Source organism: Aplidium turbinatum, chromosome 4 (genome assembly GCF_918807975.1).
Source record: "Aplidium turbinatum chromosome 4, kaAplTurb1.1, whole genome shotgun sequence".
NCBI classification, from domain to species: Eukaryota; Metazoa; Chordata; class Ascidiacea; order Aplousobranchia; family Polyclinidae; genus Aplidium; species Aplidium turbinatum.
In genome coordinates this window covers 38,588,864-38,616,444 of record NC_137475.1, presented here as the reverse complement: position 1 = coordinate 38,616,444, position 27,581 = coordinate 38,588,864, and the positions used below count along the sequence as shown (strand labels likewise).

The 27,581-nt window shown below is 35.9% G+C and overlaps 1 protein-coding gene across 1 annotated transcript; it reads right to left on the bottom strand.

Annotated features, from left to right (window-relative positions):
* Positions 1-230: 230 nt before the first annotated feature.
* On the bottom strand, positions 231-27,581 carry LOC145769142 (uncharacterized). Its single transcript, XM_082580734.1, has 9 exons — positions 27,483-27,581; positions 27,134-27,201; positions 26,193-26,304; positions 23,766-23,844; positions 10,219-10,395; positions 6,652-6,878; positions 5,692-5,768; positions 2,891-3,615; positions 231-2,534 (listed from the first exon to the last, which is right to left on the bottom strand). The coding sequence occupies exons 1-9, from the start codon at positions 27,579-27,581 to the stop codon at positions 1,624-1,626; spliced, it is 2,475 nt and encodes an 824-aa protein (XP_082436860.1). The 3' UTR covers positions 231-1,623.

Sequence of the window (27,581 nt, the reverse complement as noted above, 5' to 3'; positions counted from 1 at the left end):
CTTGAGCGGTGTCTAACCGGCAGCCTTTCGATTTCCGTTCCAGCGCTCTCACCAATCGGCTATGCAGCCAATGGGATTTTTCATACTTTGTCGAGACGATTGAGAAACGGAAAACTCTGGACTTGCGTCTGCTCTACCAATGTCTTTTATAGGACAGTTAAATTCTTCTGGGTGTAGAGTTTACATAAAGACTTGGAAGCCACCAACCAAGAGTATTCAACGTTTTTTTATTTATACTTAAACTGCATCGCTATTTTGTGCACAATCAAAAATGCTGAAAAGCCAATGTGATCTAATTCGTGTGAAATTAGACAAGAAAAATGTACAAAAGGTCCAACTCATTGAGACGAAAACGGTATAAACTATTTTTTATAATGTAAATGAAATTACACAATATTGCACTTTTGATTTCTGAATGGAAAATCTCATTTTGTACGGTAGGTTAGATTGGAAAACAGACAACAAAGTAACTTTAACGGGTTTGACATATTGTTTAACCAAACCTATTACACAAAGAAATATAACAGAAGTTACTTTGTTTTGTCTGTCCATGGTTCAACAAAGAGAACTCTCTACCAAAGCTTTAGATCGTTGGGAACCAAAATACCTTGTAAATATGAATTTAATTCAACAACAGCTTCGAAGAATACAAAATGATTTCTTTGGTGTCAAAAATTGTGTATTTTACAAGATTGTGACCTGATCATGCTTCTGGGCTATCACTTCAAACTTGCTAGGATAAATAGGCTACAATAAACATTAAACAACCTCCACGTGTAACGTTGCTGTTACGCATTCTAATAACGCTAGGTTAAGTAGATATGTTTAAACAATACCAAAATTGTAGGTAACTCAATAACAGGCCATTTCTTCTTTTACTGAAACAGCCTAACTGGCCATTTCGTTACGCTGCTCAAACCAATTTTCGGTTCACGATCAAACAAAGGCACAAGGAACTGCATTAAAATCAACTTGCAAAATGATTAGAGCTGATGTCAAGCGAATAGGCGGCCTCAAAACAACAATACTCGAATAAATTTGCTCTTTGGATGACGTTCTATTGGAGGTAAACATGCTTTAACAAAAATAGGTTAATTAGTTGCAGTATAGATGAACTTGGTTAGTCTTTCTACAAAATACATTTTGTTAATTCATAAAGTGGGAGACAAAGCAAACCGTTCAGTGCAATATAAAGCATTAGCTTTACGCAAGCAAAATCCGTCATTTTTACATTGATTCAACGTCTGCAGACTTATCACGTCTGCAGATTTTACAGTCTGACAAGACATGGATAAATCTTATTCATGATTTTTTAGTTGTTGCTGAAAACAGGTGGCGACCACCATGACCAGAATTGCGGCTCGATCTGTCACTAAGGGCGAATAAAGGCCTAAATAAAAATTTAAATAAGCTTTTTCAATACAAGTTTTGCAAGACAAGTAGCTTGAACAACATAAAAAACGTTTGAGCACATTGTAAGTCGGTTTAATAACAAAATGGTATTTATATTATTGATGCTTGAGAAAGACACTCCAATGAGTTGTCTGCGTTCGAGGCTAAGCATTAAAAAAGTAACAATAAGCTAGGTCAATTAGCACACTTCTGCACACACTATCCTTTACATCAATAAGTTTGCTGCTGCAAAGCTGCGGTAGTGAAGCCTTCCATTTGTGGATGGACAGGATACACATTTCCATCAAAAATATTGCGCCAACCGGTTACGACCGGTTTCCACGAGACTAAGGGTACAAACGAAAATTGTCCAGACAACGATTTCAAATCTGCCTGCGAAGCAAACGAGAAATCAACATTGGGTACACGGTTAGCAACAAGCGAAAGTTTGCTGTAATCTGTTGAAAGGTCTGTGGGGATAACAGGTAAGTCCTCTGTTTTCTTCTTTTCGTTCAAGAAAGGATTTTCAAAGGAAAACATATTGTTGTGTTTGGGCTTTACGATGGGTAAAGGATATTCTTCCTTTGACGTGGATTCTGGGGATGATAATTTCAAAGGAACCTCAGTGCTGCTGCGTAAAGATGACAACATTTCGTTGTTCAATATATTGCGTGGTGAAATTGAAGCACCTGTTGGCTTTTCCAAATCTACTGAATCTCTATGTTTAGCCTCTGCTTGCCTCCTGATCCGTTTTGATTGCATGCTGTTGGGATATTGAAAAGCTTCATGGAATTCTGGCACAGCGCGTTTTCCTGATAATGGCTGAGGTAAAACTTTGTCCGAACCGCTTAAGGGTTCACGTGAAGAATGAGATGACGACGAAGAGGCCAGGGAATTGGGAGAAAAAACATCATCTTCATAGGAACTCGAGTAGTGACTTTCTTTACGGGCGAACAATGCTGTCCTAGTTGGCGACTTGCTAGAGGGGGTTGATGGCACGCTTGGTTTCAGCTTTGACATGTAGGCATTATTTATATTACAAGACACGTGAGCCACATCAACACTGTTTGGTCGTTGACTAGCTTTTTCGGGCGACATGGGTTTGCGCCAAACTTCACACAGCTGTCTTTTCCATTTGTAATCTGTGAAAAAAAAAAATTGTTTTAGTGGCTAGGCCTACTCCTATTATAGCATTAAACAGTCAATCCGAGTAAAAGCTTCTACTTTAATCGAGATATGATTTGACCAATGCACGAACGCTGTAACTGAAGTTATGTTGTGACAAGTTTGTTTTTTTGTGAAAACTATTCCGGTAGGTGTCAAGAGAGAGCGAGAGTAATCAGCAATGCTTTCGTGTGAGCAGGCATTATCAACTGCTAGTAAAATCTTAATACGACGAAAAATAATACCATTTACCTTTATGCATTGACGCATTCTAAATGAGACATTGGAGTATTGTCTTATCAACAACTTTAAAAAACAATGCAAATCCGCTTACCTTGACTTGGCGAAGCAGCTTTGTTAGTATTTAACTTGTAGCTAGCGAGATTGCTTTCAGAAAAAGAAGCATTATCTGGGACTTGAGTAGTTGGTGTTGTAGGTTCAGAATTCTTTGTCTTTTCCTCCGGTTTGTAAATATTTTTCTGCTGATCAATGGTTTTTGAAAAAGTAAACCTGCCAAATTCACTCTTGTCAAACGATCTTGCAGAATGAAGGTGTTCGCTGAACGACTTGTACAAAGGATAGCGGCTGTGCAAGTGACTTGGTTGCTGCACTTCACCGGTGCTTTTGGAATGAGATTTCGCTTTTTCCGCAAGGGAAGATGCGTGCAGCGTTGAGAGTGAAGTGGCTCCAGGAGCTAGAGGGCTATAGTTTTGAGATGATGCTTTTGGTGGTGATTGAAAAAGATTTTGCATTTGAGATTGGAATTCAGAAGATCCCATCGATTTCGAATATTTGGCAAAGGCGTCGTACGTCAGGGCGTCAAGGTATGGAGTCACGTGACCGGAAGGCAATCGGCTTTTTTCGTTGCCGTAGGCCGCAGTCCACAGTGGCAAGAGTGGTGGTGGTGTTAAGTTTATTTCCTGCTGTCGTTTCAGCAACGAATTTTCAAAATTGAAAATGGTAGCACTACTGGAAGTGGGATGGGAGAATTGTTTGTGAGAGTAGCTTGATTGGGGAGTCGTTGCTTGTTGGTGGCTTTCCTCAGATTTTTCTGATTTTCTAAACAAACAAATATTGTCATAGAATTGAACCCAACACTTTGTTACTAATGCACGTGACGATTATTAGCAAAGTCAAAAGCTGAAAAACAAGCAAAAATTTTAACAAAGTTCAACAAACTTTAAAGTAAAATCAACGTCCAAGACTATAAAATCTACGCACCAAAGACTCAGTTCTGTAATTAAATGTGGCAAACAACGTGCTAAGACATTGCTGGAAAATTGCGTAATTTTAATTGTCGTTTAATTGAAGTTTATAATAATTGTTTAATTGTCCGCGAAAAACAGGCACAGCACGTCCTTTTGACTACCCAAAATATAGCTTTTTCTTAGTCAAAATAGCACTCTGATTGCGTGTGCTTGTTTTTCGTCTTTTAAACTGCCCATAGGTGAATAGACAGCATTCTATATTTCTGACGTAAAGCCAACAACACTTGACGCTGAACGATTGAAAATGACTCTTACTAGACCGGTGTCCAGTCGAAAACACAAGCAACTCTACGAAAGCTTGCGAAATATGTTTTGATGACCGATTTGTTGACGATTTTTTTTATTCTGCTCGACTTTGAATTTATTTTGAACTTCAGTGTGACAGTAATTGCTGGGCTACGTCAACAAAAGTGAAGTTGCGTCATTTTTGCTTTGCTCAGCGAAATGTAATTGCTTGCAAAATATTTTTCAAATGCTTTTTTTTAATGCTGAAGGAATCGTACGACATTTGACGTTGTCGCAACATCAAAACAACGTGAAAATAGGAATAAAGTTAAAGCAGTTTTACGAGATACAATGCCCAAGACTAGCTTATGCTAGTCAGTCCAGAAAAAGCAAGAAAATAGTTAGTTAACAACCGTTAACTTTGCAAGACTCTGCCAACCACCGTGTTTCAAATATTAGTATAAACATCCCAGCCATTAAAAACTGAAAATTTGACATAGTTTCAGTGTCTAACGACGTTGTAACGATGTACAAACGACTACTTTCGTTCATTGAGATATCCAAGATTTGAACGATTCATCAGGCGTGCTTACCGTGCATTGACGAATGCATTGCCGATATAATGTCAACAGAAGTCTCCAACTGCGATCACAGATTTAATTATTATGCTTTTCCACGTTGTGCTTTGTCATATAATGTCGGCGCTACTGCTATGAATTAATGTCCATCACAGTGACTCTTTGCGTGCCTTCCACGCCCAACAAAAGGGATAATTTGAGGAATTTAAGGGCTATTTAGAATGCTATTTAAATCAAATCAAACGTCAGGTTGAGCCAAATCACTATCAAAATCGTAATCTTCCCTCGGATAGGCAAACCACACGAAATCTGTCACAATGTACTCCTCAATTTCAGTAGGTTACTCTTGCTGATACACATAATTATGCATCTATAACGTTGTGTGAGCTGTGCTCTCTTCGTGTTGTATCAAAATGGAGTTGATGGCATTTGAAGTGGTGACGTGAATATGGTGGAAAACAGAGCATGATAGTTGAATGATATAATATAGAGTTGGCAACGATAGTATTGATGTAGACTATTGAAACGTGGTAACTGTACGCGTCTAACTTGTTTGCGTAACATTTATTGAAGACGTGCCACAGTGTAATAATAGAAATAGCATTAAATGCAATAGAAATCGTTATTTGTTTTGTGAAGTTGTGTAACCAGACAGTGTCTCAGTGTCTATAGGACTTTGGCATCTCAGGATAGACTTTCCAAACAGCCACTGATGATTCAACGTTTGCAACTGTTGCTACGCGTTCAAAACGGTGCAAACGCAAATTTTGAAAAGCGGAGTTCACGAAACTATTTCGCGTAGGAGTGCCATGATAAATCGCATACTTTATCAAATTAACACACCAACATATTTTTGTAAACGCAAGCTCAAAGGTCTTCGCAAGATAATTATCAGAACGCACACACAACGCTTGGCAATATTGTGTAACCGACTGCAGACCATGTTACGGATATACAGAAGAATTTTTTCTGTCTTTTCGTGTGGGCCTAACGAAGTCGACTCCACGGCGGCACAAAGCGTGATTTGCAGATTGGCAATTCGAGCTCATTGCAATGTGACTCACGCTTTCGGGTCTTTTTCCGCCCTTCTTGTTGCTTTCGCCACGTCTTCTGCTGAGATTAGGCTTCCGGCTTGAGCTGCCTGTGAAATATGGGTCACGAATAAAAACAGACTGAAGAACATCCGTTTGCAAAAATCCCTTAGTTTTCGCTCTTTAGTGCTGGGCTGAAAGCTTGCTTAGCTTTCATGGCGTCTTAGCCAGATTTATGATTTTTTTTTTGGTTTAGTCACTTTTTTCTGATGCCTTAAGATGCTTTAACATTTCTAAGCCAATTATTTGCCAAGGGTCCACGTTGACAAGAATGCAAAAACCCGAAACTTTTCCACTCGAGCCAACTATAGACAGTCAATAAGTTGCATTTAAGTTTCATTTAAATCTGTACGTGATTCAGCTGAAATAATTATAAATTCTACATTGTTGTTACAACTTCCTCTTTTTCGGAGAAATCATTTGAGAAAAAATAGATGCCAATATACGATACAAATATTAAAATTAGAACAACAGCATTTGGAAATCCAGGAATGAGATTTCTGCTGGATTTTCACTCTAACGCTTTTGTAAATTAAGTTAAAAGTTGTATAAGCTACAGATATACAATGCTCCGTTTTTTCAGCGGTTAATTTATGGTTTTATTTTCAAATCAACGCTAAAAAGCTGGCAATTAACTGTTCTTGGTAGCCATTAATTTAATGAAAACTTTTAATTTTTTTTCGTAAACATAAAAGTAATGTAAGGAAGTTTACTTAAACATCGTGCAACAAAATGTATCAATATCTCATGGGAAAGACAACGTTTACAATTTACGCAACCCACCGGATAAGCGAATCGCCAAACCACAGATCGTACATCTAGCATTGCAGTTGCATTGTTTTACATTAGTAAAGCGTTTAAAATGCAACATAGCAAACTTTAAAATGCGTTTTTATAACATTGTCAGTTCACATTTCCAGCTGTTGTGTTTACCTGAGTTTGTTCCTTGAGCAATGGCAATTTTTTTGATTCTGTTTGACGATTGCTTGTGTTTGAATGAATTTGGCGATGTTGTTTCAACGTGAAAGACCGTCGGAATTGCTTTTGGCAAATATCGCATCGATATTCCTTTTCTCTGGTATGTGTCTTCTGATGAGATTTTAGGTTTGATATTTGGCAGAATGCGTGACCACAAATATTACATTTGTACGGTTTTTCACCTGAAAAAAAATTGCATCATTTTAAATCAGATCTCTGATCTTGAGTGGGATAGAAACACGTTTATTTGATAGTTTGAACAATGTTAATTCTTTATAAGATAGAGACCACCGTATTGCAACAGAATTTGCTGACAGTGAGTGGGATATCGGCATTACATCTATAAACCAATTAAGACTTTGAACGGTGAATGTTGATTTTAAACTTGGACAAATGCCAGTTAACCGCTGAACTTGATCAAACGTGCAAGGATCATCTTACATTACTTTCCCAGAATCGCTCCTTTCAGCAGTCACAAAGCTGAATTTTGTTAAACAAGATCGCTTTTTCAATCTTTATGCTATTCAACTGTTTAACCAAATGTACAAAGATCTTGAAAAATAAGAACGTTTTGCTCTAAAATTGCAAATTGTCATTTGAGGCGCCATTTTGATAAATCGTTTAGAAATTATGAAGCTTGGCAGTCAGGCAGTATCTTTGCGATAAACACAAAGAAATGAACTGAAATGCTGACTCACTTTGCCAAAATGCTGATAAACCATGAAAAATTCCAATTAAAAAACAACATTTAGAATTAAATACATCGGCGTAGCAAGCCAACATTGGATAATCATTTCTGCAGCATTGTGTAAATTATCTCATGAGCATGTTTTGATTTACATTGTTCACAAGAAGTGTCACTAATTCTTGCAAAATATCATAAATTGTTTATAATTTCTTATATCAGTTCTATGTTGATTTTATTGCAGCATCAGAAAGTTATGACAATATGCTGAGATGTAATTTAAAATTCACACGTACAATATATTTGACGTAAACATAAGGATTAAGTTGCATCAGACGATTTGCGTTTGCACAATTTAGTTCAGTGTGCTTTCAAGAAGCGCATGGACAATTGTGGAATTACACGATCAAGGATTGAAAGGTTTAATTTCTAAAACTGCAACTCGGTAAAATATATATGTACTCGCTAAACCTATAAACAGTTTATCTTTTGCAGCTATGCAAACGTTTATATTTCATAAGAAATACACTCCAATAAACTAAGTAAAAGTTGTTGCTGTTTTTGCCTGTGGTGTGATTTTACATTTAAATTTTAAACAGCTGCTTAATGTAAATATATAGCGATAATGAATACTTTAGAACTTTCTTTTCTGTATCCAGCACACACCCATTAAAGACTAAACGCAAGTGATGTTTACATGAAAGCTTAAGGAAAAAACACGAGAAAATAGCTTTTGCCTGACAAAGCAAAAGTTTGCTTTGTTCTAGGAACAGCAAAACTTGCAAGTTCCATACGTATCTCTATATACCGTCAGTATTGCCTTTGGCCAAGAACATAACTTATTTGACGACAACACTGTTGCAGAATACATGCGATATTGCTTTATCTCCCTCTATTGTGTCTTCTAAGTTTGATTGATGGTCTACAAGTTGGTTCATCTTTTCACAACAGAATTGAAAATAAAAGGTCTCACTATACGCAGTAGATGGTGAGCTATGGGAACCGAAAAGGATGGCCTATGTTTGGAACCCAAAGTCTGTGCAGCATGTAATTCGGTCTGCTTTGTCCCAACTGGCCTCAAATAAAATAAAATACTAAAAGTGGCCGATGTAAATATTCACAGCCTTTCTTTCCAAATAACAGGAAAATGTAAAATCAAAAACGAAGTTGTGTAGACAGAGATGAGCTTGGAAAACCTACAGGTTTCAAGAAGTACTTTATAAAGTGACAGTTAAAATAAGCTTCTAATACAGCGCTCTTCAACTTTTTTATCATCGCGGAACCCCTGATTTACTTTCGCGTTTGTCACGAAACCCCTACTAACAAAAAGTTAGATTAAAGCAATAACGCTCTAGGAACATAACAATGAACAAGTGATGCAACAACTATCAATGCTTCTTTTTTGGCTATTGATTGCATCGACCTCTGGTTTGACTGGCTGGCCTACTTGGAGTGTGACTGCGGCGTGGTGATCTAAATTCAAAATGAAACAATAAATCAAGTTCCCTGAGAAACGACAAACCCTCAAGGACCCCCCACTACATATTCCGCAGAATTCCTAATATGAACATTTTCTATTTGTTATTTTTGTTATTGCTTTTGCGTCAGTGTTTTTCATTTCAATTGCATATTTTCGTACAAAACAATTTTCCGTAAAAATAAAGAATGTTTTTGTAAAATTTGACATCTGCAGTGCACAGTACTTTACATGAAATGTCATACAACAAAACAGTAGCGCAAAAACTGCTGCAGTAGCATTTTTTATTGAAATTTCTATCTATTGTTTAACTAAATCCAAAGATTCATTAAAAACAGCCTTGGTTTCTGGAAGAGTTGTTTTCAGGAATGACGGTGAAGAATTCCCAAATTAAAAGAAAATTAAATGACGACTTTTCAGCTGATTTATTGACGTGAACATTTACTGAGTAGTTAGACTGTGTTGGTCGGGTGAGGTTATCGCAAGTCATATAAATTCTGGACTACAGAAGGTCTAATTATAGATGCAGGCCATCGTATCATGATTAAGAAATTTGCATGGAGGTTTTATCCGGTTGAGATCTGGATTATGTATTTATCTATATCAGCATCAACACTAAGAGAAAGGTTTCTCTCCCTTTGACGTACAACAGATGATGTTTCATGTAGGTCTGTTGCTTGTTTGTCCACTGTGGACACTTAATCAAAACACTTGACCAGCATGCTTGACCGGGTCAAGTTTAAATAAAGAAAACAAGCCTGCTGTACTTTTGTGTCACAAAATGCTGATAAGATTATCCAAATCTGCCAGATTTGAATTTCTTGGAAAAAGAACTTCAGTTTTTGCAAGCATAGTAAATATTATTGTTTATATGATCTTGCTTTTGTTTCTACGTATGACCCTGGTTTGAAGAGGTTTGAAAAATATTTTCATAAACTTAATACAACGAAAGTAAGCAATTTAATGTCGGCTTTTCTCCGACAAGCACATTATGTTCTCATAAAGTTCACCGTCAGCATTTTATTTTAACTCCTGTAGGCTGCATAACATTGATTACCGGCCTTCCGATAGGTGAGATTGACCCTTGGCTCAAGAGTTTTCATAAAACCCGATATCAGGAAATTTCTTTGCTTGAATTTTACATTCAATGTCAGATGAAATTTCTTCTGAATATTATTTTATAAACAATAATTGCATAGACGTTTATTAAAACTTAATTTGGATACTTCACACTCGCAAAACGTGTAGGCAATTACATTACTGTGTGTACGATTTTCAACATCATTGTCTTAATGTGCCCTCTTTACTGACAACTTTTCCCACCCCTGGAATGCGTAGGCTGCTAATTTACGTAACTCACCTGTATGGGTACGGATATGCTCTTTAAGATGCTGCGAGAGACGGAAGCTCTTCGTGCAGTACGTGCAAGGAAACGGGCGTTGGGCCGAGTGGAGCATTTGATGACGACTGAGCTTCTCCAACAGTACAAATCTTTTTCCACAAGTTTTGCAGCTATGAGGGCGAGGTGACTTCTTTCCTAATAGAGAAAAGAAAAAATGATTTTAGAACGAAATTATGGGTTTCTTCTTCTTAAATCGCTTTGGCTGAACCACATATTGCCAGCCTCAGATGAATACGTAGTGGTTTGGTAATTTTTCTCCGTGTTCTGATCTGAGAATGTACATTTGGGTGGTGTGTGAAACGTCTGCTTGTAGACTACAAAACAGGCACAGCTTTATAGTACATAGCGTCTTCACTGGGTGTAAGAGCTGCTTAAGAAGCATTTTTTTCTTTGTCAAATAAACAACCTCACACATGCTTTAGGCCTCGGCATTTCGCGCACATCATTAGGCCTACAATTGCATGTCGGTTTAAAAACAGGTAGACCACCTGGCCTGGCAAGACAGATATCTAAAATAAGTAAGCAATTTAACTTCAAGTTGAGTTAGAAACTTTTAAGGCACACCAACACACACTGGAAAAACGTTTAAATAGAATGAAACGCTTGTATTTTTTATATATTTTAATGTCAAACTTAAAAACTGCTGTTCTAAATCTGTTGATATTAAAACGGCAATTTCAATTGAAGCAAAGCCTAATTATAGATTTTCATTAAGATATAAACGTTTGTCATCTTTCGTTTTCAGTTTCTTGACAAAAGAAACTGCTATACAAGGAAACGGATGCATAAACGTGCCGTCAGTTTGTTTTAGACACTCTTTCAGTCTCGTTGAATATTGTACACTCAGTTCCGTCGATTATGAAATTATTTGCCATTTTAGAAACGGCTTTTTACATATATAGCAGAACAACGTAAGCTACAATTCAACAAAACAGAAGGCACTTTGCATAAAAAAAAGTATAACCGAAATGCAGATATATAGAATTTATGATACAGCTAACGTATTACAAACTAACCGGCTTCAATCGTCAGTGCCGAAATTGCATATTAGCCATGGCATTTACTATTTTGTACGGCTACGTTCACTACATAAATCATAAGTACACTTATTGCAGTTGCGGATACTATCCTTTTTAGACTGACCAAGTGTTCCAATAATCTAGCTCTTTAGACAATAATTTGTTATCAAAAATTAGTTTAACAACGTTTTCACAAAAATGATTTGTGAATTAAGTAGCTCGCACGTTTAACTAAAAGCATTTTGCTTAGACTAGAGTTGTAGACGGTGTATGTCAGTTTCTAGCAGTAAACGCGGTCCATTCCATGACAAGCTAAGACAATGTTTTTTTTTTGTAGTTCTATGACATGAGTAGTCAGTCTACCTTGTCAATACAAAACCCAGACAATACTTTTGTTATTAAGTATTTAATTTAATATTAAATTAACGCGCTAAAATTTATATGCACATGTTCACTTTTAATATTAACCCCCAGCGTAACCTTACCATGTTTGGGCATTTAAAATATATAACTGTATTTGAAAACGTTTTAATAATTAGAATGTAGCTTATTGAAAATGTTGAAGGAATCGTGGCTTAGAATTGGCGCAGTTTCTAAAAGAAAAAGACGGACGTGAGACGTTGCGGAAAAAAGTATAAAAAAATAAGGAAATGCTTTAACTGATTTGTCACAGGCCCAATGGATTGTGTTAATAATATTCTCTTAAAGCTCACGTTGTTTTACGAACTAAAGCGGTATCAATCATATCTATACATTTTGCATTAGTCTCCTAAAAGTTTTTCCACCAAAACCAATATCCGGAAAATATTGTTTATGACGTACATGACCAGTCCAAGCCAAAAGAAAATTGGAATTGCATCTATAACTGATTAATAAATTCACTGTTTTCAAGGGATAGCCATAAATGGACAAGAGATTATTTGGCATAAAGTTTGAAGCAGTTGCTTCGATAATAAGAAGAATTTAAGAGTTATAGATAAAACAGTTTCGCTTCGTTGAAACAATACTTGATCAAGCATGACAATTTTAGGGTATAATTTGTATTAATAGACACTGACTATGACTCATCACTATATTTCGTAATATTACGCGTTAAAAAGAAATTAAATTGGGTTTTTATTAAACGTTTGTTGCAATACGGAACAAAACAAGTAGTAGCGGTTGGCATTGTTTTCAATAAATGATCATTATTAAGAACATAGTGACTTTCCGCATTATTTCATAGTTTGGCTTTGGAAATCGTTTTCTGTCGTAAAGACGACTATGACTAAACCGGATTCCAAAATGGTGTCACTGCATGAGCGGACAATGCGGTTTTACTCTTCGCAAAAAGTCACATGATTTTTTGAGCTATAAAACGTTAACAAGAAAAGTTTCAAGCAATAGAAATACACGCGCTGCAACAAAGTTTACATATTTACGTTATAATGTTTTTTCGAAAAGAGAACTCTTGAGTCTAAATTAAAATTACTCTACTAATTTATGACCTAGAAATAAGAAACCCTTTCATGATCAGATTGTAAATTGTCTTTGTAAGTTTATCAACAACTTTTTTCAATCTACTGTTTTGATAAAAAAAAAGAAGTTGCTTTGGTTTAATTTCCTTGTTCAACGCAACACCAACATCAGGCCTCACGTTTTTAGGTAGTGACAAGTCAAGTCACACTATTGTAGTTATTTCTTTGACCAAGCTTAATAATTGCATACATTTAATTATAATACATAAGGACCTTCTGATGATCCTCCTTTTAGCGTGAAACAGGCTGTCAAGGGTTTCGAGAAAAATAACTATATTGGATGTAATTGCATACAAATATACCAATGTGTTTTATATAGCGCAGTATCTCTCGTTGAAATGCGTTATGAATTTATTTCAGCCAATGTCGCCATTTCAGTCTTGATATGCAACAGGAGCAGCTGCTCATTTTCTATTTTTTACTTGTCAATCTTTTTCGGAAGCAATTGAAAAAATATTCCCACATTGCAAAGTTTGAAAACGCAATGAAGTCGTAATATCATCAGACGCTCAATTATCTCAAAAGCGTTGAAATCTATCTGCGGCATCCATTTCATAATCGTGGCTTATTCAATACAAGCTACCGCACTTGACACCTGCGGGTCACTGTGAGGTTAAAGCGATAACAAGAGACTGAAATTACGTAATTCATCACACGAGCCATCACTTTCATTAATATGCACCATACAACAAAACAAGTCCAAAGTTTTTAAGTATCCCACTAAAGCCAATAATATCTTTCATTTAAAATATTTTTGCTAACATGTTTAAAAGTAATTTTGAGTTCTTAACTTTATATCTAGATTTCTGTTTTAGACAAATCTGACAAGAATTAGTATAAGCAACATTGTTTTGAATTATAACTCAAGTCTAAACAGCACTACACAATGCACATACCACGACAAAACATTTTGAGGTTAGAAAAAAAATGCAAATGTGCAACGCTTGGCAACGCTTCTTCTGATTGCAGTAACATGGTAAGAGTGACAGATAATTTTAAATGTTTTTCTGTCTTTACGAATTTTTGGAAAACATGCAAAAGTAAAACCTCATTTTTAAAAGTAGTATAAAATAAACATATAAAAATTCCCAAAACTAGAAATAGCCTAAGGTAAGTCATATAATAACATAATTGCATCAAACTACAGAAAAATAATGAAAAATAAAAATTAATGTGCAATATGTACAATGTACATCTAATAACATACGCAGTCGGTCTTTGTCTTCTGCAATACGCCGGTTATTCAACTCTTCTAGTTCTTCTGGTTTTTCTTTGATTGAACTTAGCATTACACTTATACCTACTGTTTAGTAATTATTGTTTTTGTACATGCTATGCTGGGATTGTGATCTGAATCGTGCAAATATATTGTTACTATTTCTTAGTTCGAGGAAGAGAAAGCGCTATTCTATTGCGCGAATTGATTGGTCTGAGAGAGAGAATCCAGTGTATCAAAATATAAATAATTGAAAGCGATTTTTCTTGAAAAAAGCACTTGTCTCGTGTGTTGCCCAACCAGCTTAGAGTTCTGCATTCTACTGGTCTACTTGTGATATCAACAGAAGGCGCACGTGGGCTATGAAGTTTGAAAAACGTCTTGCAACAGACGTTACCTATTACGCCACAAAAACTTTGCATGTTGTTCAACGCAATTGCCAACTGGATGGTTCCTACTCGGGGCCCAGCTGGGCTCAAGTTAATTACCCTACATAGCGCTTGTGTATTGTTTTTCTTCCAAGACAGAATTACTGGAAGCAAAGTGTGCTTCAGCAACTAACACATCTACAGTGATCAGCTGTTACCAAAAGCCATTGGTTCTTTAATAATGCTATTTGGAATTTTTCGTGGACCAGCTGATCTAAAAAGTAAAGGGACACGTGATTAAAATCAAATAATTATTTAAAAAAAATTGGAATCACTGATAGCAACACGAACGTTTCCAACTATACATCAATCTACATCTTCAAGGTAAGAAAACTACCCATGATGCACCGCCCAGCATACTTAGACGTAGAATAAAAGTACAGTAGCCTACATGGATTGACAAACATGCAGAAGTACAGAAGACCCAATTCATGAGACCAGCTTATCTTGCTTCGATTATTGTATTTCGACTATTGTAACTATTTAATTCACGTTAAATTTCCACATTTCTCTGCAATTGGGTTCAGTGTGAGTTCGTATTGGGCTACGTTACTTCTGCCAGCATTTTAAAACAAGTTCCTGAACCGTAGCATAACATTGCTTTTGCGTAAGAATAACCCTTGATAAGGTCGCATCAATGAAAAAGTAATCTCATCTGTCAGATGGCTAAGTCTTGCAAGTACACCAAGGCCAAAAAGTCATGGCCGAAATGATCTTTTGATTAAATTGATTGTGATATCAAATCTGTAAACTCCGTTGACCTACTCTCCGCGCCACAACATTGAATTAAAAGCCTGTGTTTGAAACATAAACAGGCTCAATCATTTTTATTACATTCATGAAGTTGACGGTCAGATAAAGAGCATATAATTTATGCAGCCATCAAATTTGAGATTAATACGGGTTATTAAAAGAAGTCATCCACAAGTTTGCAAGACGAACGAAATTATCGCTTATCAGTTTACTGTTCAGGTTTGCTGCAAACATAGCAACTGCATCGAGACATTGCACTCAGCTCGCGTTCAGCACAAACGTGCTGATATCTCGCCAACTTGATGACTTTTCTCAATTTGTTCAAATTTTTACCTGAAACTTATGTTTTTCACTCGAATTAAAAATACAGCGATTGTGTTGACCCATTGCTGACCAAAACAAAACAAAACAAAACTAACCTTTTATTGAAACAAGACTAACATTCACCGCAAACCGCTGTATCATCATCACGTGAAAAGAGTTTGTTTTTCTTCACGGAACTCAGTGACGTAACTCCTAACAGAACAACTTCTAATACAGTCAAATACCGGAATAAATGGAAAGGAATGTGCATGAACGGCTAAGCCTGCATGGAACAGGCATGGATTGCATGGTACCCGAAGAAGAAGATAACCTCGCAGCTCAATCTACTCCTCCTTTTAATCTTTTCAATGACAGGATAACGTTGTTCGTGACACTTTGGCGAAACCTGATTTTGAAATATTTTACGCGGAACTTCCAAACTGCTGTTTGAAAGTGTTAAAACCTTCAGATATAATCCTTTGTCAGGTCACAATCACCCCGGTTACACATTCATCTTGACTTAATTGACGTTATATATTTACGCATTGAGTACTTTTGTATGTAATGGTATTCACTATGGTACTTATTTCAAAAGAAAAGCAGATACAGCAACTATATCATAAAGAAAGTAAAGTTTTGACATTTTTTTAAACCTCATCAACTCAAACTTTCTACAGGCTACACTCGCAACGCTTAACGCAAAATTGAGTTGCCCAGATCTAAAGTACGCAAGGTTATTTATGGGATTCGACTATATACTGTATCCAATTTGTAACACTGTCTATCACATTACTACGCTAAGATTCCGTGACACAATAAATCTTCATCTGCAATTTTCTGATAAATGCCTGATATTGCAGACAGAGGGAAGAAGTTCGATTTTTGAACGGGTTCTTCATGACAACACAAAATGTATGCATTTATGAGCCACCTTAACTTAAACAAACGAAACTTTATGAAGAACCATTTACTAATCTGATGATAAAATTTCACTTACCCGTAAATATAACTTGATGCGGGTTGAAACACTTTATCCTTATTTCTCCAACAAACAAAGCAAAAAATTCGCAATTTTATGTAAGGTGGTAAATTCAGTGCTAACATAACTTATCTTTAAGAAGCCGTGATCTTCTAAACGTAACAAAGCGAGAAATCAACGTCATATTAAAACCATTTTCAAAAGAAGTACGTTGCTGATCCGGTAAAACGTGAGGTCTGGTGCTAGCTGACTTTTTCAGTTTAACACACACAAACACATCTCCTGCCACATTGCAAACGTGCATTGCGGTCGTGATCCCACACAAACCAAATGAAGAAAATTCTCTGGCTTTGTTTAACAATAGTACTAAATTTCCCAGAACGCTATAGGCCTAAGGGTAAAATGTTTTTCTAATTAAATTACCCCATATTTTTGCTAATGGCTCAAGCTACTTTTTTTCATCCCTGAAGATATTTTTTATAAACGTATGTCGTTTTTTTATCTCTATATGTTGTTTTGTGAAATATAGAAAAGATTATCACAATGTTCACATTTTGTATTTGAGCCTGGAAATTCAGAACTAATGGTTGAATTAATCCGATATATACCGGTACGCTAATTTGCATATAGATGCCACTAATGTACGAAATAACTTATTTAAATTATTTGAGTCTGGTTGATCATTAGGCATTTGTACATGAAATTTATAACGTGCACAAATTAAAAGGTCGCAAAAATTTAAGTGGAACAACTAAATGTATGACTCTAGAATAAAACTGTTTTTGATTACGAAGTCGGCTTTACCACATTAGATTGTGTTGCAAATACAGTAAAAGGGGCCTTAGTATGAACGCCTCAGGCAAAGCGATTTTGTATTGAAAGCCGTTGAATCTAATAATTTGGCAATAGAATGATCACAATATGCATTATGCAAAGCTAAAATTCCGTCTTCGAGTAACCAAATTAGATTTAATACACGATTTATCTTGTATGTGAATTTGTCAGGAAAACTCCTTTGCGTTACGTTTCGACTTAGATAGTAAAGTTACATCCCAAATAAACGGGCGAAGCGGCGACTGTTTTATTCAGCAAAGGTCAAGAGAAATTTTATATTCAAAATAAACGCCTTATAAATGACAAATATTAAAGAGCATTGGCTATCAGAGCATAGGTCAATTCAACGCCTGTTATAAAATATCAACATGAACTGAAATAACCTTGTTATTTTAGTAATAAGGACCTTTCTTGTAGGCCTATGTCCAAAAACACAACGATTACGGTCATTTATAAAGCTGTCGACACTCGTTCTCAGAGACACCAAAACGGATTTGAAATTTATCTTTTGAATGTTCCAAGCATTTAAATTTACGTTGGATTGATTTAAAACAACGAAAATTCCTAATCTGGTTAACGGTCTTTCTGATATTGCAAAGTTTTTGATCCTTTTCTCGCAGAAGGTTGGGTAGCTTAAAAATGAACTTGCCCATAGGCCAAACCATTGCAGACGTTTAATTTTACCTGGTTGCGTTGCAAAAATGTTTTTGAAAAGAAAATACAGCTTTCGGGCTTTTATTAAAGCTTTGCTTACATTTTTAAATGGATTATATGGCTGGGTCAACTTATAAGGTCAATTATTATAAATAATTTTGGCGAAAATGATTTTTCGAAAATGATTTTTTTCAATGATTTTTTCCATGTTTGTCTCGATAATTTGAACTTCTCTTAGAGTTGCTTAGCAAGAAATTACAAAATTTTACAACATACTTAAAAACATATTAGTTAGCCTACCCTTTAAATTAACGTTTTGTCAGTGTGTATTAAAAACTTAACAGGCATTTCATTTATTTTATGAAAGCATTTAAAAGACAGCCTAAATTAATTTCATCAGTTAGTCGTAACAAAAAATAAACCCATTGATTGTCAAGGATGTTTGGCTGAGCCTTCAAATGGTAAAGCGTTATGATTTATTTATTAAACCTTTTTATTTAAAAAAAAAGGATTAATTCTCCTTTTGTACGCTCATGTACCTTTAGCGTATTGATTAGTTCGCATTGACAGGCGCAATTAGCCTATCATTATTATTTATGTTAAGTTTGGTTGGAGAAGATCTTCTACAGTAGATCGAAAACGATACTTAGCGAATATAATTAGCTGACTCAAATAGAAATAAGTTGATTTATGTGAAGATGAATGGATTAGGATGTGACTGTCATTTGGTGGAAGGGCCAATCTGCAAAGGTTTCAATTTTCTTTTCGTATATGCTTCTGCGGTTGAAGGTGTATCTCTTTCCCACCTTCCTACACTGTTTTTGGTATAATTGGTCCTACACTCGGATACTCAGCCTTGGGGAATGAGAAGAGTAAAGTGACCAGTTTCTTTCCCTCAGCCGCCTTTCTTTCAAAAAATAAGCTCACCCAATTTCTTATACACTGGGTATAGGTAAGCAGGTTTGTCAACAACTAACGTAAGCTGGGTATCGAACCAGGTTCGCATTATTGAAAAGCCAACGCCTTACTTGCTACAACATTCCACCAACCATTAGTCGGGATACTTAATTTTATACCATTGATTCTGAACTTTATGATATTTAAGCAAACTCTTTGAACTTATTGAAGGTTCCTCATAATACAGTATATTGAAAAACTCAACAATGCATCAATTTATGAATAAAATGCTAGGTCATATCATGGCCACCTGGAGATGCGGCCTGATTTGTCACATTTTGCAGATTTTGATTACAGCTACTGCTGGTGCTTGACTGACATTTTTTTAGATGTTCTTACTTTTTGCGGTTTCCTAATGACATAAAACTTTTTTGTTGCCTTGGGGAAGCAGTAGCAAATGAGAAAAAGTAAGTTGAAAAACGCAAAATCAGACTGTTATTGAAAATTAACAGTCTGACTAAAATCTTCGAAATCAAATTGTCTTTGTTTTTCAACATGTGAGAATGTTAAAACCTATTGTGTCATCTGGGGAAAAGAATAAAGAAGGCGTAAAAATCTAATTTTTAGAAAAATTTATTTAAACGTTCGCCCAAAGTTAGAAAAACCTGGAAATTGATGCAAAATGTGACAAATCAGGCCGTATCTTTAGGTGGCCATGGTCATATCTATTTACGGAACAGGACCGCAAAACGCAAGAAACTTATCTTTAATCAAACAGAACTTTGGAATCTTATGCAATATATATTTACAAAACAGATGACCTTAAATGTCAAAAAGCTTATTTTTAATCAAGCAATAGCACTAGAATTTCTTGTGTACCACATCTCTTTACTTTTTAAATCTTGATAAAGCTGCTTATCTTTACCAAATGTTACGGAAGGTGAAATATCGTTACTAATTATTGCATCAGAAAAATGTTAAGGAATTTCTAAATAAAGCTGTTCGATATTTCCGCCTTATAAACATCTTCTCCCAATAGTATCACACATTTGCGCTAACTTATAACCTACTTTTATTAGCCAACAAATAAAAGATAGCCAACTTGCCAGTGACAAATCAAGCGGGATGAAAGAAACTAAGAAAGGCTCATAAATTAAAAAAAAAATAAAAGGTTTAGGAGAAACGAAACATTAGAAAAGAAAAGTTAAATAAACCACGTTTCTCACCCTCTAGTTTAGACAATGTGACATTTGCCGACGTCTTTTTTACCACAGACTGGGCCTCAAAAGCCCCATCCGACAACTTGTAGATAAAACCAATGCCCGAACGGCCACGAGCTAGAGCTGACGACGTTTATTCATACCGGATGACAACAAGGAGAGCCATTCTGCAAAACTTTACAAACTCTACAGGCCAGTGTTAACCTTTAGACCTCAGGCAGTAGCGTTGACAGGGAAGATCCAGGGGTACTTTTAGACCCGCGCCCTTGATAATTTTAGGGGCCTGAAACCTTTTCAAGGGGGCCGAAAATACGAAGAAACTACAGAAAAACGTATTTTTTTGGATACAGTGCGTTTTACTTAAAAGTGTCTTTAGGGATATCATTGGTACCGAGCTCAAATTATAATTTCAACGGCCCTGACTTCAGGGCGTACCTCTAGACTTAGAAAAATAGGGCGGCGCACCGGGTGAGCAAGGCGAGCGGAAAGTGTCTTAAATATACCGATATTTCTCTTGAATTGCTTGCAAAATTTTATTACATAAGCCAACGGGATAGACCTCATAGTTGCATTCCCACCGATAAGCAAAAAACAAAGCAAAACGATTTATAAGAAATAGAGCTTTATTATCCTAATTTCAAATTATAAATAAACACAGCATAAACTTTGGATGAAAAAAAAGGCTCTGACCAACCAAACATCACACCATTTAATAAACTGATCTACCTATTTCATTGCCTTAAGTTCAGAACAAACATACTTTCTATCCCTAATTTTAAAAATAACACAGGTTTTTTTGAAGAACTTTTCAATTTTTCATGGTGCACCGGTTAAGAAGCGTTGCTATAGGGCAATGCTTGTCACCAAATTTATAGTTGAAACTCAGCATCCAATTGTTGATATTTTGTGCTTGTATGCTGGTTTGCATAAAAGAGTCTGTGTTTTTCACCTGTTTGACAAGATTCGAAAGAGAACTTTGAAATGAAAACTATACGAATCTAATGCGATGTATCGAATCGAATACGAACACTTTCTTCAAAATTCTTGAAGTGGCTGCAGTGGACACTAAAAAAACACCAATTAAATAGTTGAACCGTTTAATTTTTTCAATTTTAGAAAGGGGTAAACTTATTTTAAACTGAACGCAAAAGTTTTAGAATTGTAGGAGACATGCCTAACGTACGTGTTACTTATGATTGACAGAGTTTTTTTTATTTGGCTCTAATAGATAAAGTTCAAGTTGAATCTTATTGTTTTTGCTCAAAAGCTCTTAGTTAGTGAGTAAAAGAGAGAATTTATGTTAATCCACTTCGCTTTATGATAGACGATAAACTTTAACCAGGTTATCATAATGTCATTGATAATACAGCAAAACCTCTATTTTTTTTTTGCCTTCCCAGAACAGACGATGTTAATTGAGTCATAGTCCTTTTAGAAAAAATAAAACATATTGCCCGTTAGCTATGTGAGCAGTTTCGCCGGCTTGGTACTTCGGAAATATATCACATGGAAAAGGAAACAAGATGCGAAAAGAAGCTGAAACAAAAAGTTTCCCTAATTCGAATTTCCGTTTGCACAGTTTCGATCTATTCCAAGATTTTAAAGCTGTCTAAAAGTTCTTTGGGTAATACTTCGCATCTATAGGCTACTTGGATCATATTTGCTGTATTACGCCTTCGCTTTGTTTGAAAGGCAACGTGTAGCCTACGGTAAGTTGTACAGTCTTGTGACAATTGCTTGGATATTTATTAAAGTTATTATAATGCAAATAAATGGATTATCCGTATGGAAAATACGTAACATTCAAACACCAAGTTTGCATCAAAAGGACCTTTAATAACATAGAAAAAAATCATCAGGCAATCTGTTTTGATTAATCATTGGTGAAAAATAAAGTCAGGATTTTTTAACTGCGAGGTTCCAACCTTATAAGAAGTTCATTGCTTCACGTCATATAAAGTTTTCGTATTGATCCCAGGGGATAATGAAGCTTCATCGACAAGAGTTCTAAGTTTGCCATCTCTTTTAGTTTCAAGCCTCTCAAATATTTTTGATTCGGCTGAGACGGCAACAAAATATAAAACATCCGATGGCACGCAAAGAAAGTTGAAGTGAAATTGTCATATCAAACAGAAACTTGTCAACCTATAAGAACCCGACCAGGGATAGGAATGTAGGATAGTGAGCAAAACGTAAACTACCTCTTGCAATGAAATTGTAAACCTATTGAGACTTTGCTTATGATCTAAGTCATGATTATCGAAAATGCGGCCAACAAACTCAGTTTATTTGGTTGGATTCTCCCCGAAAACTTCTAATGGCTCACTTTCGGTGGAATCCTGCCGTCTCGTCTTTACGTAAAGTTTGCGTAAAGTTTTAAAACACCAATTCACACCATTCCTGAAACATCGTCAAAGACTGTTCTGTTAGGTTTGACAATTATGATTTGTTGTAAAAGTCGCTTTCCCAGGAAAATTCTGATTATTTGCTTCATCATTTGAAATTTACAGCTAGAATCGTGGCATTTACTACATGGAAACGTTTGCTGGTGACAAAACTGCAAGAACAAGGAAATCTTCTGACAGCTTTGGCAATCCAGGCTGCGACAGTAGTTCAAAACTTCTACAAGTGAGGGAAACGACCAATAAGTTTCTGAAGGTGCTTTCCGGGTCGAAAGTTAAATATCTTCGCAGCTAGTCTTATTGATAATTACAACAGCTACCAACGTTCTTTTACAGCTACAGTGCATTCAAATATTCTTTCATATAAAACTGAAATAAACTACGGTGTTTATATGCCCAAAACGGTTGATAGCTTACACACAAATAAATTTGGGTATGCCAATATCATCTGTTACATATGAACAGGGGAATAACTTAATTTCAATTCATCCTTTTTATTTATTTTTTCGTTGGATTTCAAAGGAAAAAGTCCTTACAGTTGTCAAAAGTAGTTGATTAGATTTATTAAACGCAATGCAAGGGCATGAATTTAACATGTGATCAAAATAAATCAATAAGCATAAGTTTAAGCTCAAAAAAAAAAAAAAAACAAATGATTGACCTATTTTTTCGAGCTCTTAATATTCTTAGCAAACTTCGAAATACTCCAAAGCATCAAGACAACAAGCATCTCCTCGATCATAACACAAGTCAATTTTATGGGAGCCTACCGTAACTCAATTTTCAAAAAAGTTTCAAACTAGCAAGTACCACTCCAGATTCACGTTTATTATTTTTTCTACTTTTGCTGGAAGTTTATTAACGAGAACAGTTGTAGACACAACTCAGTAAGTCCCATCTTAGTGCAGGTTTTCATTTTTGATAACTTCACGACATTACCTGACGTCTGTTCTAGATAATCCTGCAGGAATTTGTCAATTAACAAGACAAAATACTGGTGTCAGGTAGTGCCAATAACCAGGTAAGCAAGCCACACAATCAATTAAAATTGTAAGCGGACTATGGTGAAGTTGTGTAACCACCTGTTTGTTACAAAGCAGATTTCAACTTACCCTTTCTTCCGCCGCAATTTTCTTCTTCGATACTTTGATACATGTTGTAAAAATGGGCTTAGGAATTCGTTGCAGTGCAACTGTTGCACATGCACACAACTTTTAGGTGCAAGGTATTACAACAAACTGAACATACAGGACAAAGATATATTAAATCGCCATAAATCTTACTTCTTGTGTTTCTTTTTGAATGTTGTGCTAGCGTTTCGGTTGACAGACAGGAAATTCTTCGAGAAATGATACGATTATTCTGAAAAAGGTTGAAGAAATAAACCAATAACAATTTACGGTTTGTTGATGGTAAAAATAATATGCATTTCAAAGAACAACGCCGCCCACTTCACTTGGTCATCCGTTTGCTATGAGAAAGCTTTACAACGACGACCGTTTACATTTAAAACATACTGTTGTTTTTACTATTCGCCGATGAAATGCTGTTTTGAAAAAAAAAGCTATAAAAGTAATGCATTCAAAAACTGACAACAAAGTGGTCTTCACTATGTTAAATATCTTCACTTCACTCTCTACCCAAATGTAAAATATTCAGAAGAAATCACATTTAAAATACTAATTGTAAATGACCTTCGAAAAACTATTAAGTCCTAAAAACACATAAGGGAAAACTCTGAATTGCATTGTTTCACGGACAGAAATATGGTTTCATTGCAGTTTATTTTGTCAGTATGCAGTAGGCTTATAATTCTATTTGACAGTTTAAAAAAAAAAAAATGTTGGTTTCAGTTTGATTGTGAATTTCTTTTTTTTTGTTCATACAACCTCTGTGTCAACGCTCGAAGACCATCGTTGAGGAAATGCGCCGGGCAGTCGAGTGTCCGCAGAGCACGAGGCGTTTTAGGCGAAGTAACCACATGGCTGAAAGTGTGATTTATGTATTCTCTATGGCATCATAATTTTCAGCTGTCAATTGTAAGTTGATATGAATGGTGGTGGTTTCGTATGGTACTTTCACACTTGAAGCTGGTGGTCTTTAAAGACAGTTTTTTAAAGTGTTTTCTCATTGGTGAACTGTGTTGTCAAAATAACTACATTGCTGCAAATTATTTGCACAAATATCCACGTGAAAATAGATATACCGGTGAAAAACACATTTATTACCTTGAGCTTTCGTGAAGTTTGTAGTTTATTCGACTTGGCATCAAATCATATGCATAAAGTTTTAAGTTTTTTTTACTAAATTTTATCTATCACTATTAATAACCCAAGCAAGGCATCTGCAAGCATTGTATGCAGTACGTTTTCAAAGTGATCGTCAGCATAACAAGATTATATTGCTTCCGCTTCGTATATACCGAAGAAAGCATGTTACCGACACAAGTGTATATTAGGCAATTGACACTTCCGCAGTGGAAGCCACCAAATGCAATGTGTACTAAAGCCATGCTCCTATTTAAGAATACACTTCCAGCATCTGCAGGACAAAAAAACTCCGACATGAATGCCACAGTTGAACTGGCTACAAATCGTGAGGAAAGTAAGATAAGAAAAAATATATAAAGTTTTAGTGTATATTGATTTATTAAAGTAAACCATTATCCTTGGATCGAGAAAGCTTCTTTGAGAACTTATTCCTGGCAGTTTTGCATACTTGTTTGGACTTTGAACTACTGACGCAGGCCGGGTCACCAAGATTTGACAGAGTGACGTTTCCACTTGTTGTTGGAGTGATGTCCGTGAATTATTCCATCAACTAAGTGCCGCTGAATAGACAGCAGTCTTTGGAATGCGTTGTTCAAGCGCACACCCCCGACAGTCGTAGGTTGCGTTGTGGAACCACAAACAAATTAGGTTTGAAAATATATTTTTTGAAAAATCTTTCTTTCTTCCAGTAAACATTTCATTTGGCATCACACACTGAGTTGTTTTCTTGGAAGTCTTGCTGATCATCACAGAAAGAAATGGCTACCGACGTTTCTTCTCTTTTCCTAAATGTTCTTATTATCTTCTGTTGAGAACCTTGACATCTACTCTTCTCTGTTTCTGTTAAACCATGTCGGACTCACAAAGAACACGCACACGCTACACATTTCAATTTCATAACAACACTGCTTAATTCTTACGATGCTAAATACTTCTGAACGCTGTGACATGAAAACCGCTCAGCCAAGGCAAAGAAAGGCGAATGTGAGCTGAACAAGAGCTTGTTCATTAATATACTCCAACTCATATTGAGCCACAATTAGCCGGCTACGGAAATCTGTGCCATGCGTCACGAAGTGAAGGGATGCACTCTCAAACGTACGGAAATTGAAACAATGCAGCAATTCACAGTACGTTTTCCACTTGCCGTTGCCTGATATGAAAAACTATCACGATTTGGACGTATAGGCTTAATGAATAGAAAAAACTCAAGGATATGACTTGGGAACAGGTTCTCAGTAAGTCAGCAAATAATTATTTAAGCTTCAAGAACAGCAATATTTCTGAAGCGTTTGATTTGATCAGTATCATGATGTATTATGGTAGTCCACTCTCTGCCAGTTCGGCCCTTGTCAATTAGGCATCGCCTACATCGTGGCGTTCAAACAGAAGCTGTTTGTTGATGTTATCACATAAATCGAGATTTGACATGGGTCTTACCTCGCTATGACGTAAAAAGACAGCGTGCTTGCTTCCTCTTTCAACAACCGTCTGTCGAGAGCTCGGAAATTCAAACAATTTTCTTTTCGATAAAAGAGCTTGTGGCTGACATCTAACGGATAAGAATAATGACTCAAAGGACATTTCGATTTCAATTTGTAAGTTTTATAACCAAAAGAATATATATCCAAGGAAATTACCTGTAATATTTGATACAAGAAAACTACTGTTTACTGTCGTGTAAGCGTGTAATTTACTGTTTCTCCGTTTATACGACAGTTAACGATAGTTTGGTTTTCCTATATCAAATAAAACAATACAAAAAGGAGTAAAAGTCACTTGACGTTCGAAAAGACGTTAGCTAGTTAATGTTAACACATGAAGCACATCTAGAGAACTAAGTTATGTTTTGACAAAACCCTTAGCTGAATAAAAAGCATGTCCTGGATATCTTCCCATAGACTACCCTTAACATGCATTTTCAACCACCAGCTGTATGTTAATTCAATTCGTATGCCGATCACTGTTTTGGTGTTCACTTTTTCAGTAAATTTTAAGCAATGTCTACTTGTATTTAAAAACAAGTATAAAACAAACAATGGAGTGGACTGGGTTGAACCGCACTCAGGGCTTTTTCAAACACAGTACAAGTAGGCAAAAGTTTTCTGAAAAAAGTGAACACCCAAAAAAATTGGTCACGCTACTCCACTGATGGCGATGATACTAATTTTTTAGCAGAAGACTAGAAATTATTAACTACTCGTACATTATTATCCATTGATAGCAAACACAATGAATATAATCAGCAATGAAAAAGTACTCTTAAAAAAATAGCTTGGGTTGGAGGTTTCTGGATGGAGGAAGAACATTTTAGAACGTTAATCGTAGCCTATGAGAAGTCAAATGTTATGCACAGTTTCTGCTAATATTACGAGATTTACCTTTCTGTATTTTTGCAGTTTCTGATCAAAGTCATTTGATCGAACTCTAGTGGCCTTTCTAGAATCTTCTGAGTCAAATAAAAAAACGTCCAACCTTCAAAACGTAGGACTGGAATCTTTCGAAGTAGGCTACTTGCTTAGTCGTGATGGAAACTTTCGCTCTCCAACGAAATTTGATAAGCATACCCAAGCGGCCTCATAGAATGCATAATCCCAACAAGCCTGTAGGAACAGATTAAGTACGGTATCTTTGTGTTGAACAAATTCAAAATGTCTCGGAAGCATAGGCCTCAATAGATTGATTGTGAGAAGATTAGAACGAAGATTGCTTTGAAAAAATGGATATTACTTGAAAGGAAGGATTTGTTGAGCAACTTGAAGATAGATCTACACGAAAGAGAATGGTAGACCTTGACTTGTCGGCTGTTGCCGCTTGGTTCATCGACAT

Coding starts and splice junctions, on each gene's coding strand:
- LOC145769142 (XM_082580734.1), bottom strand. CDS start 27,581: ATGTCGATGAACCAAGCGGCAACAGCCGACAAGTCAAGGTCTACCATT. Junction 26,305..27,133: donor AACTGCAAAAATACAGAAAG/GTAAATCTCGTA, acceptor CTTATCCGTTAG/ATGTCAGCCACAAGCTCTTT. Junction 2,535..2,890: donor AGCTGCTTCGCCAAGTCAAG/GTAAGCGGATTT, acceptor TTTTTTTCACAG/ATTACAAATGGAAAAGACAG.